Source organism: Mytilus edulis, chromosome 11 (assembly GCF_963676685.1).
Source record: "Mytilus edulis chromosome 11, xbMytEdul2.2, whole genome shotgun sequence".
Lineage (NCBI taxonomy): Eukaryota > Metazoa > Mollusca > Bivalvia > Mytilida > Mytilidae > Mytilus > Mytilus edulis.
The window spans coordinates 71,475,335-71,488,279 of NC_092354.1; the positions used below are offsets into that span (position 1 = coordinate 71,475,335).

At 31.2% G+C, this 12,945-nt stretch overlaps 1 protein-coding gene across 1 annotated transcript; it reads left to right on the forward strand.

Annotated features, from left to right (window-relative positions):
• Positions 1-3,583: 3,583 nt before the first annotated feature.
• On the forward strand, positions 3,584-10,904 carry LOC139496209 (L-proline trans-4-hydroxylase-like). Its single transcript, XM_071284685.1, has 6 exons — positions 3,584-3,763; positions 4,967-5,058; positions 5,249-5,339; positions 7,441-7,570; positions 8,655-8,806; positions 9,346-10,904. The coding sequence occupies exons 1-6, from the start codon at positions 3,683-3,685 to the stop codon at positions 9,457-9,459; spliced, it is 660 nt and encodes a 219-aa protein (XP_071140786.1). The 5' UTR covers positions 3,584-3,682; the 3' UTR covers positions 9,460-10,904.
• The last annotated feature ends 2,041 nt before the right edge of the window (positions 10,905-12,945 follow it).

The window sequence follows — 12,945 nt, forward strand, 5'->3', positions numbered from 1 at the left end:
GAAGGTGATACCTTAAATGCCAGCTTTATACCAAGACAATTTCCTATATATATTGATTGGTTGTTGGTTGCTTAACGTTCAGTTGGAAATATTTCATGCATATTCAGGAGGAATGCCCTATGCTACATTAACATATAGTTTTTGTCTATCTAGAATAAATAATAAGTTCAGATGGAAAATGTCTAGGGAACGATCATAGAACATGAAAAGGCAGGAGGGGTATGGTATATTTCTTTTTTATAAAAAAAAAAAATATTCAATTCCAAAATTGATGAAAACAAAAAATCTGTTCAAGCAGAGGAAAAAAAAATATTTTGAATACAAATCTTCACCAAAAACCAGTTTATCTTTCAGATATATGCAAAATAAATTTAACTTTTATATATCTAAAAACATTTAAAACTTCCAAAACTACACAGGTAGGTCTGTACACAGTAGTTGAAAATACAGCCGTATTAGCCAATTTGTTATGATGAATTTGAATAATAGTGTTAAATTTTGACTAAATAATATTACTAGATAGCGCTGAAGGGTTTCGGTGAAAAAAATCTGACTCGAACAAAAAAAAAAAACATTCGTATTCCTGATCATTTTTAGTTGGTGGGTTCTACATCAATGTCATGTACTAATTCAGAGTCAGTTAGTTACGCATTTCTTGCATATATTTTGTTTCTTAGCTAACTTTTCAAGTTTTTTATGACAGCAAAATAAAATTGAAAATGGAAATGGGAAATACAATCATGTCAAAAATTTGCTTTCGAGTAATGCTTAATCATGTTGTAGTTGTTTACAAGACACATTAGGTTTACAGACAATAACTTAAGTATAAGTAAATGGGTCTCTATAAAATTGTTCTAGAAGGTTCAATACACAAAAGAAAGATTAGAGCAGGAAATGCATACAAAGTAGGGTGTTTTAATTATTTTATCTGTAATTTGTGCATTTTTCCTACAATGTGTACTCCTTGATAATGTCGACGTCAGTAACATGATAAAGAAAATATATTTTGTAAGTATATTCACAATTGACATGCGCCAGTGTGCCACAAAAAGATCATCTTTGCCTTTAATTCCCAAATTAAACATGATTTTTTTCTCTCATAGAAACACATGAATTATTTGGTAAATAAAACACTTGTCATTGTTTGAAACTTTCAGTAATAAAAAATAGTTTAGCCTTTTTGAATGTTTCACTGATTGTGTGAACATTTTAACATTAAAAGTACAAAACACTTGATAAAATTGCATTATCTGCAGAATTATTGATAACTTTCCTCACTATATATTCACAAGGACATAAAACAAACATATTGTCCATGATAATCTGATCTGAGTTTTTATTCATACATATACTGGCATGGGTGGGTGCTGTTCCAAGTTTTATTCTCTTTCTGTTTCTTGAGAAGTATTTGTTTGACCTGTTTTGTCACTATAAAGTGTTACAATTCTTAATTAGGCGCAACACATAAATAGTGACCAAAAAGGTTACCGCTTTCACATGAGAGAAGCTAGAACAAAATTAAATGAACACATTTTTAATATATTTGTACGACTATAATATAAAATTAAGGAAATATGTTGTTAGAGACTGCTGCTGAATAGACATTTTTGGTTTTACCTGATACTGACCTGTTTCAAATAAGTCCATATTGAAGTTTGAAGTGTCCAAAATTAAAATATGTATGATTTCAACTGACATAAAACAGTTGTTGTTTTTTATATACTTATTATACATCTATGGTCGTGTTCATTTTTTTATTTAGTTCATGAAAATAAATTTGTAGTTGTGAAGTTGCTTACATGAGAGTACCTAAATTGCACCTATATTGTCAGTTTTTTCACCAACTTTTTTTTATTAACCAGACAAAAGTCCATTTTGTGCTTATTTTGTAGAAAATCCTTCTTTACACTATCATAATAGTTACACCAATTTAGTTTTAAGTCCATGTAGAGTCATAGAAAATGGGTTTGAACTGACCTCCAAACAGTCCATCATTCTGTAATGAGGTCAGTACCCAAATTACATTACATGTTTAATTTCAAATCCTAGAAACAAATTTAATTTGCTCATTTTAAAAAGATGATAATTAGATAACTTCACATGGTGAAAGAAAACTTGTAAGTTTTCCGCAGCTTTTTTGTTGAAAAGGTTCAATTTGGTTACTGTGAGTGCAATTTTGGTACTGTGATGTTATATAACCATCAGTGTGTATTGCTAAATAGGTTGAAATGTGAACCTGATACAGTGAAAGAGTACTCGGTAGAGTGAATATGTTTTGATCAGGTTAAAACTGACGCATAAAATAATCAGGCGACTGCTGCAGCTTGAATTTTAAAGGATGCAGTCCACATACTTCCAAGGAACAATCCATTTATATACCTGTCAAAGTCATGGTATAATCATGGGTTATCATATTAACTCCATCTTCCCATAAAATTCAATTTTGGACAATATAAGATTATACAATATGTACAGTCTGTACTTAAATATACTATTCAGACTCAAGTCTCCTTTTAGAGAAAAAAAAACCAAAACCGTTTCAATCTCTTGGGACTGTATAAGGTAGATATTGAGAGTTTGCCAAAAGAAGTACACAATAAAAATGTAAATTATTTGCATATGTTTTCTTTTGTTTTAAACCATGCTTTGTTAAGTTTTGATTTAGTATGTGGTTACATGAATAATAGTGATCACATTCAACAGTATAACCAACGTCATTATCACTGTTCCTTCATATGGGGAATTATGTGGCAGATGAACATAAGTAGTCATGGTCAACCAGTCGGAGTTTACCCCGCATGCCGCATGGCCATTATAAAAAAAAATCCCGAAATGTATTGCTTGCAGAGAGTTTTTCTGTGTGTCCCGTGGCTGGACGAAACCTTTACGCTAAATATGTTTTCATCAATTATGTTTTTGTGACTGTAAAATGAAGTACCTGTGATTGTTGAGGAAGTTTGTTTTGACCTCACTGAAAATGGAACAAGAAGCAGACGAAACATGGCGTTAGACGTTGTTGTCCAAACTTCGGTAATTTCCGTGGTTCAATACAATTTAATTGAACTTCATAAGTAACCAAAGTTTCTGAATTGTTGTTTTTGTAAAGAAATAACAATTCATGTTTTATTTAACATCAACATTATTTAGAGCTGTCCCGTTTTTTTAAGTTCGCGTTGGAACGTTACATTCGGCAGCCATTAAAAAGACAAAAGGTCGTGTAGAGAGAGTTATTGTTCTCTATTCCAAAACGATACTACTACCATAAGTGACAGCTAAAGCTGGCATATTAATCATTGATGTGGTTTGTTAAATTTCTATATTCAGTAAAGAATACACTATGTAAATGTCATCTATTATCAAGGAAGTTTCAGAAATTAAGGCTGATTACGAAATTTAAATTACTTAATTTGATACGAAAAGGTCAACATGTGTTTTTTTAATACTATTGCATATGTTTTGCTCTCGCCTGAAAATGGTACTTATTCGGAAAGTGTCTTTATTCTGAAGTTTGTTAATTGTATATAAACTGATATAAGTGTAATTAAAAAAATCTTTGAATGCTAGATACCTATTCGATTTGTATATCATATACGTTCCTGTATTTGGCTAATATTAATGCTATCAAATTAAGGCCCTTAGATGTTTATTCAAGGTTTCTGATTGTCAAGGTCGAGAAGCAAAAATGACCATATGGGGTCATCCGGGTAATGACGTAAGTGGAATGATCAGTAGATCGGAAAAGGTGGCCGGGACATGTGAACAGGTATGCATCTATAATTTGTAGACAGTAATTTATAGGTTAAAATGATTGTTCGTGGCATCAATACAATAGAATACAGAGAGAATAACATAACATTTACTCAGCAATTCACTGTAACACATGCAACTCGATATTCAATGTATTAATAAAATTAATAAAATTAACGGTGAGATCATCAAAAAGACGGAATGTTTTTATCGCCAACCCATTCAGGGGTATTGCACATTGAACCTTAAACATATCGATTAACCTGTAAGAGCACGAACTAGGATGTCAACAAGTTGGCAGTTCGTTTACACTTAATTGGGAGAAAAAAAAACGACCATTCAACTGAATTTAAAGTGTGCCAAAGGACACCCCAGTTCGCACGCCTCATGAAATAAAAATGTCCGTCACCAGGAATGATTGCAATAACACATTCGTCGATTAGTGGCAGGCATGATCTGAGGAGGTTAAGAGACGGTTGTCCGTGTGGATGATGCCAATGAAAAGTATTGATTCTTTGGCCTATAACGATCAACCACGATGTGAATACTCATCTAAAGTTTTATTTTGAAATGTCTGAAATGCTACTGTTCGATTACAGTAAAAGATGTAAAATGCATTTTTTTGTTTTTTGTACAAAAATTACTTCATTTTGGTATCAAAATTGTGGTTAATTAAAACATCATTTTGAAACATCAATATACAAGCAATTATTCATATCCCAAAAAAATGAAGCTGATTTTCCTAGGTTTAAAATATTCAGGTGTTGCAATACGTTTTTCCATGTTTGTAGAACAAGTAAGACTCAATTAAACGGCATTTGCAATTTACGACATGCAGTTACGGAGGACGACTTATATATATGAAAATATATTTTCAATTACATTTGTCCTGAAGCAATCTCTAAGATACACTGAAATGTTATAATTCAACATGTTGATACTATATTCGTAATTTAAAAAGAATAAACACATGAAAATGTAATATTGTTAAGTTCACAAAGATTTGTAAATTAAACTAAATTTTCTCTAAATATAGACGCAAGCATACATTTACAGACTATTTATGGTATCGGTTTATCGCCTAGGAAAATGTTTGTTTCAATGTCGAACACCGACTTACAATTTACTGGGGCCAGTGATAGCTTAAATTTGCCAAATATTAAAAATATAAAAAAAAAAATGATACACAACATTTTCCTAATTTATACATTCGTTTTAGTTACTTGGAGACGAAGTGTACCACTATCATGGAAAGTTAGTAACAAAAGAGCCGTTTACAGGTGGAGCTCATTTGTGGCATCAAGATTACGGGTATGCTATTAACTTTTAATCTCACCCTTTTGTGAAGCAACGCGTAGTGCTATTGACGATGTTTTTAAGGCAGTTTTATTTTTAGTCTTATAGTTTACCATTGTTACCATTTACCCTCTTATTTTACTCGTTGAACATTGTTTTAAGAGACGTTTACTATTATTATAATATTCGACAATTTTTTTAACAGGTATTGGTATATAAATGAGTTTTTGGAGCCAAATATGATAACGGCATTTATTGCCTTAGATAAATGTGAGAAAAGAAACGGATGTTTACAGGTAATCTTATTTAGACGCAAATGCTTTTATATTACTCGCACCTAGCAGTTCGTTAAATTTAGCAGCATAATGAATTAATGCAACAAACCCCATAATCGTCCCCAAAGCTAAAGTTAATAACAGAATACAGCTTGACATGCCTATGACAATACACACTTCTTGTTCTGTCTTCGGAGGACTGAACATAGTACTTGTAGATTTGAGTTTGAAGGCGGCCCATTTTTGATATTTTCATTTTCAATGACAAACGAAGTATGATTTTACCATTTCTAACGGAATACAAGTAAAATGATGTTTCAAAACCTTTTTGAATGGTTTTCGTTTTTCTGTCACTGCACATGTACAAGTAAATTCGATACACGCTGTAAACTGTATTGCCATATGAATCACTCCAATACGGATTAACCATTGCAATTTGCATGAATAAATTTACTCGTCGAATAAGCTGATTATTTTATTATTTTTTAATGTAAAATTTGATATATTGTTTATTTATTTGTTGATATTATCAATATAAGTTGTGAATGTTGATTATACTGTTACACAAAAACGAAAGTTGGCAATATTGGCATTGGAAACATTGTATTAATTTCATTTTTGGAATAAATAACAGGTAAAGTTTAAAACAAAAAACATTACTTTAACCTTTTTCACTTTATATCACATTTTTCAAGGGGAATAACTCCCATACAATTTCATTCAATATCCTTTTGTTTAAACATGTTAAATATACGATCAATTTGTGAAAAACATTTGTTGATAGTAAAAAAGGACTTGGGGATATAACTCATATTTAGAACAAGAGTCCGGTTACAGGGGATGAACGAGAAACTCCAAATCTCTAAGAATTGAATGGCAAACATTTCTTCCATTATGTCAGGAAACATAAAAACAGGAAATAACAGAAAGCAGATGAAACAAACATATCATTTTAACAGAAATTTTGTTTTCTACCATAAAAGGATGAGCATATGTCATATTAATACATTATGATATAACTACCATGTTGTCTTTTGTTTTTTATACGCCCGTCGTCTTTTAGACGGGACGTATTATGGTATACCGTTGTCCGTCCGTCCGTCTGTCCGTCCGTCCGTCCGTCTGTCCGTCCGTCCGTCCGTCCGTCGTCCACACTTCGGACAATAACTCAAAAACGCTTTCACCAATTTCCATGAAACTTAAGTGAATTGTTTATATCTATTGACGTAAGCTCCCTTTCGTTTTTTTTTAATTTCAGATTTTAAGTTTTGGATTTATGGGGCTTTATTCATAAAAAAGGGGGGATTTTCAACACTTCGGACAATAACTCAAAAAGGCTTTCACCAATGTCCATGAAACTTTGGTGAATTGTTTATATCTATTGATGTAAGCTCCCTTTCAATTTTTATAAATTTCAGATTTTAAGTTTTGGATTTATGGGGCTTTATTCATAAAAAAAAGGGGGATTTTCAACACTTCGGACAATAACTCAAAAAGGCTTTCACCAATGTCCATGAAACTTTGGTGTATTGTTTATATCTATTGATGTAAGCTCCCTTTCAATTTTTATAAATTTCAGATTTTAAGTTTTGGATTTATGGGGCTTTATTCATAAAAAAAGGGGGATTTTCAACACTTCGGACAATAACTCAAAAAGGCTTTCACCAATGTCCATGAAACTTTGGTGAATTGTTTATATCTATTGATGTAAGCTCCCTTTCAATTTTTATAAATTTCAGATTTGACATTTCCGTGTTATGAATTTTTATGCTTAAAAAAGGGGGGATTTTCCAATTTTGGGACAATAACTAACACTTTCACAAAATTTTATGCAACTTTAATAAATTGTTTATATCTATTGACATAAGTTCCCTTTCCATTTTTATAAATTTTAGATTTTACGTTTTCTTAAGTAATGAATTTTTATACTTTAAAAAGGGGGATTTTATGAAACTTTGGTGAATATATTAATGTAACATCCCTTTTGATTTGTATATATATTTCTAGTTGATCATATAAATTCATTTAAAGCATAAAAGACAAGTTAAAAGAGCAACGGGCGTATCATGCGCTAAAGCGCAGCCCTTTATTGAATAATGTAGTCAATTTTTTTTGTTAACAGATAATAGAAAGCTCCCACAAATGCGGACGTCTAGATCACAAATTAGAAGGGCAACTGACTGTCACTGATCCGACAAGACTTGATAAAATAATGGACCGTTTTTCAATGAAATACTGCTTACTCAATCCAGGTAAAATATCATCTTATTTTTAATGTAGAATGACCATGCTTAGTATCCTAACTAGAACAAAAATGTATACACTTGCAAAAACTAATACAAAAGAACGCATGTGCTTTGGTTTGCGACGAAAACATTGACCTATCGCATTCGTTAAACCAACATCTGAAATAGAATTCCACACAACTAACAACTTGACATTTATACAGCATCGGGGTTTATCTTAATTCATTTATAGCCCAAAAAATATCGCAAGCATGTTTTCGTATATGTATACATGTACAGATATAGCGTTTTGCTGTTGACAAGTGTTGTAAAAAATGTATGAAGGTTCGCGACTTTAAGAGGAATTATAAGTAGAAACGATTTACCTAACTCACTTTTGTCTTAAATTGGACAATGTGTTGTTACTTCTTTTAACTGTAGAAAATATGTGTTACATTAGGAATAATAATGTTAAATTTTAAGCGATGTATCATTGTTGACAATATTGACTATTGTAAGCTAAAAATGATTCGTTTTTAGACAAATCGCTACAATTTTACAATAGCTCAGTTTAAGTACAGTTTATTTGGAAAAAAACCCGATAAGTTAAGAAAGTTATTTCAATTTTAATGGAAATAACTGGCATTTTCACCAAAGGGAGATAATTTTGAACTTTTTCATTGATAAACATATTTTAATAGTCATCTGGGGCCAAAACGTATTGGTTTCTTTGACTGATTTTTGTACAATATCATAAAGAACCAACGAATAGTGTTATAAATAAAATTTGTTATGCAAAACATTGTTTCAATTTTTGCTGATTTTTTTGTACCCCGAGTCTCCTTAAGAGAAATAATTGCGTCCTGCTGCATTACGCATAGTTATATAAAAAAATTTAAAAAAATACATTAGCAGCTAATCATCAATTGCAGCTAGAAAAGTTAGATGTGTTTTTGAGACGCTTTTATGTGTTTTGTTTTAAGTAAATAGGGACATATGAAATGGACATACAATGCAACTTACATTAAGTGTGAAAGCATTAAAATATATCAGTGATATTTAAAATATAAGTTATTATGATTGTATTTTCTTTAACCATCTTTATTTTGAGGAGACGCCCTATTTTTTCATTGCAACTTGTTGCACTGTAGTGGACAGAACAGTAGTGCATACAGACGATGGGCTTTACTGACAGTATACAACACGGTGTCCAACCAATCGTGTAAACCCCATCATCATCCACAATATATACGCTTAGAGAAAGTAAGTTTTATTTTTTTTTCTTCGGTACGAATTTGTCCCTTATTAGGTTAATCGGGTATTCTGTGCTTTACTTTAAGCATGTTTCGAACAAAGATTTGTTGTTTGTATGTATTTTACCTATTATCGTCCAATAGACAATGAAACCCTCTAGCATTAAAGGTAAGATTACTGAATTACTGAATTGAATGTGGTAAAATCAATGTTACATCATTGATGTTTAAACGATTCAATTAGGGTTTTTAAAGAAAGTTAAATTAAAACTGGTGAGTATCTCTAGATACTTTGGCCATAAAACATAATACGCATACATATTTTAGCAGGATCTGCTTTCCCTTCCGGAGCACCTGATATCATCCCTAGTTTTTGGTGGTCCTCTTTTACTGTCTTGTTCATTTCGTCAAATTGAAAGTACTGTGACTGAAACAATGGACTCAATGATCTGGTTTGTTGTAGTCTTTCCCTATTTGTTTCTTGTCCTGATTTAATCTCCTATCATTATGAAATTTGGTAAATTACTAATGTAAATACTTATGTTTTAGGTACCGAACACTGCAATAAAGTCATGTGACAAATTTACAGATTTAACGGATAAAAGGATCCTAGTTCCGAAGACATTTGATCCTAAACAAGTCATTCCCAAAACACCGGCATAGAACATACCATAAAGGAAGGACATGGTGTTGTATTGCATTCTTGCACATTGATCATTCGTTGCCACGTAATATGGCATCAAAGCTTTGTTACTGTCATTAAGGAGCAAATGTCGTTCCTTGGTTTGGTTTATGTTTCTAATGTTGTGCTGTGTATTGTCACTTATTTTTGGCCATGGTTTTAATTTAGTTTGCATTTGCTTTTTGGTGTTTGAAAGCATCCGATTTATAAATATTTAAATATTTTACTCTTTTTTTAATATGCATGTTTAGTTTGAATAACTCTCACAAGAGAAGAGACAATACCGATTTCATTTATCGTGAATATTGCAACTCATACGATATTATTGTGATTGTGTTTTAATGATAAAAGATTGCTGCTAAAATAAAATGTAATCAAGGGTTCGAAAAATGGAAACATTCGTAAAATGTAAGGATTCTATCAGGATTTGTTTGACAGTTATGTAATATCTGAGTAACATATGTGCCACATTACATGCCATATTTCTTTCTTTTTCCTCGATTGATTAAAAAAAAATGTCATGGACTTGGTGTCAAAGGGCTCTTAGTTTTAATGAAGGAACGTCAAAACTACACATTTATAAACCCAATATGATGGATATTTGTAAATATTTATATTCTGCGACGACTAACTTGGATTGATGCGGAATATCGAAACTAATATAGTTAATGACGGGCGACACTAATATTTTTTTCTCGAGACATCCAGTACTTCTAGTATACCACATTTGACCTCACATAAGTGATATCTATTGATTTTGATATTTTAAAATTTCAAGTGGATTGAAAGTGTCATTGCTTGAAACACCCATTACTACTCCTATCATATTTATTTTGGTGTTTTTATTATCAGACCCATTTTTGTGTCAACGATCTGAAAAACTAAATGCATGTATTCAAAGATCTAAATTAAAAAAATGCATCATTGAAGTCAACAGAAGTAGTATCCTCTATTATGCTGTAACAATTGATTTTTTGTCAAGTAATAGAAATTCATGCTTTTATATGTTTTGGGTTAGTTTCATTCTTTTTTTTTTGTGGCTTAATCCTTCTGATACATTCCTGTTATTCTCGAAGTTTGTGAAAGATGATTCCTATTTGTGTCAAGTAAATGAATTTAGACGTACAATGTATAGTATGTTAGTTGTCTGCATCGCCAAGAAGTTGTACAGCTACAGTTGCCCTTTATTTTCAAAGAAAGTCTTACACTTTGGCTTATCTTTCTCATATATTGGACAAGTACATTATGGATCAGAGGTTCATTGCCATACATGTAATGCACGCCTTCTTTGGATAAAATCATGCTTGTTTAAAAAATTGAACTATACAGATTCAACAATGTGATATTTAAGATAAAGTACTTTACTTGATATCGTTAAGTATTTTAAAAAAGAGTTAATAATATTAAAAGAAACGATACAAGATAATGGTGTTGCGTTACTTTTCTTCTATACAATAATTTTGAACTGATTTTGGTATGTTATCCCATGAATATATTGCCGATGTGACCCTGTGAACTATAATAAATACAATGCATACCACATTTTCTTGTTAACGGTTGACTTTGATATACAAATTTGTGAAATCATAATGTGTGGAAACGGTAAAATCATTCGGAATTATAGGGAGATTGATTTTTCGTTAAAACATTATTACTGATAATGAGATGAATCTGGTGCATATGTGTGTAGTTTTTAATTATTCAGTCCCTGAAAAAAGTAATCATGCTCGCCAGCTGTGAGTTAATATTTCCTGAGACGACTGCAAAGGGGATCTAAACTTATAAGTAAGGGTTATCGTACCAATATTTTAATTAGATCTCTCAATATTGTTTACATTGGCACTAATATCGGTTTTGTCATTAGACAATTTAAACATATCTAAATTGTATCTTCTTTTGAGGCGGGATGTATAAAGACACAGACACAGATAATTTTTATCTCTATAGAAGTCGCTCCTGACTATCCTACTACATGTCAAAACATTTATTTTTGTCATGTCTTCTCTGACTGCTCATGACGTTAAAATACTAAATCCCTGGGATGTGTTTCAGTTGATTTTAGTCTCTGATCCATGATTTTTGTTTATTAATAATTGTTTTTGGCTTTTAACTAGCTGTCAGTAACTGCGAGTACTCTCAAATCGTATTTTCTTGTTAATTCGACCTGTCGATACTGTTTATAATACTTTTTTGTTATTTTATATTAATATGGATCTTGTCTATATACCAGCTGTGATTATTTGGAATGTCTCCTAATTTTTACTTCTTCTTACTACATTTGTATAAATTTCAAGATCTACCTTCATTATTAAAACCGTTTTTTTCTTCTTCAAAAGTGAGTATTTTCGAAGGGTTGAATACTTTAGTGGTGTCTTGCCATGGCTTTGTTTGGATTTGTGTGTTTGCTTTTTGGCCTTGAATGTTTGTCCCTAATATTTTATTATCTGTGCATTTGCATTCAGATATCGCAGATCTAATTTATTGGTTCATAGTGTATTAGTTTACGTTTTTGGATTGAGTTAAGCCTGTCAATTGATATTTTATGGTGTGTTTTCGATGTAGTGATGTTATGCTATTGTTTAAATTAGGAGATATTCCAAATAATCACAGCTGGTATATAGGCAAGATCCATATTAATTAAGGAATGACTGTAATATTTTTTCTGTCTATGAAAAAATAACATAAAAAATGTGGTGCACACTGAATAACGCGCGTAGCGGGTTATTTAACAGTGTGCACCACATTTTAGTGTGCACCATATTTTAATGTGTACCAAAAGCATAAATATCAAGCATGATGAAGTTCTTATATCAAAATACATGTATTTACAGAACAACAGATTTTGATAGGCGCTGTCAATATAATTGTGCTATTATAATTGTAGGTTCGGCAGTTGTTGGATAAAAAAAAAACTTTGTAAAAGTCAACGCATATGCAAGGGCAACAAATTTATATAAATAAAATATGTTATACATTCAGTAATGAACTTGTTTTAATAAATATATACATTTTTTTACTTGTTTTGGTAGGACATTTTGCAATGTCCTTTTTTCCAATCAATAAATTATCAGATAATTTAAATTAAAATTGTTTAAAACTCTTCAAATGTAAGAAAAACCAAAATCTTTGACATGTCTTTTAAATTGTAAACAGTTATAGTCTAGTTTCAGAACGACACATATAATTTAGACACACATATTGTGATACATTAAATTTTCACATCACGAGCAAAGGAAACTGTGCTTCCGTGTCGATAGGATAGTCATAAACCGTGAAAATTTAGATTACTCCCATGCAAAAAACAAACAACAAAAAAAAACAAGATGGAAAAAGGCCACTTGCTTTAATACATTACTACAGTGTTATACAATTTATAACTCTAAGACACACATTTAAAAGATCCAAGCTTTCAAATCAATACATTCTTATCAACTATAAATAAAGGCAACAGTAGAATACTGCGATAG

What these genes read in the sequence shown, in the direction of transcription:
- LOC139496209 (XM_071284685.1), top strand. Translation starts at nt 3,683, where the DNA reads ATGACCATATGGGGTCATCCGGGTAATGACGTAAGTGGAATGATCAGT. An exon ending in ATACTGCTTACTCAATCCAG is followed by an intron (nt 7,571 to 8,654) that starts GTAAAATATCAT and finishes CTTTATTTTGAG; the next exon opens with GAGACGCCCTATTTTTTCAT. An exon ending in AATATATACGCTTAGAGAAA is followed by an intron (nt 8,807 to 9,345) that starts GTAAGTTTTATT and finishes CTTATGTTTTAG; the next exon opens with GTACCGAACACTGCAATAAA.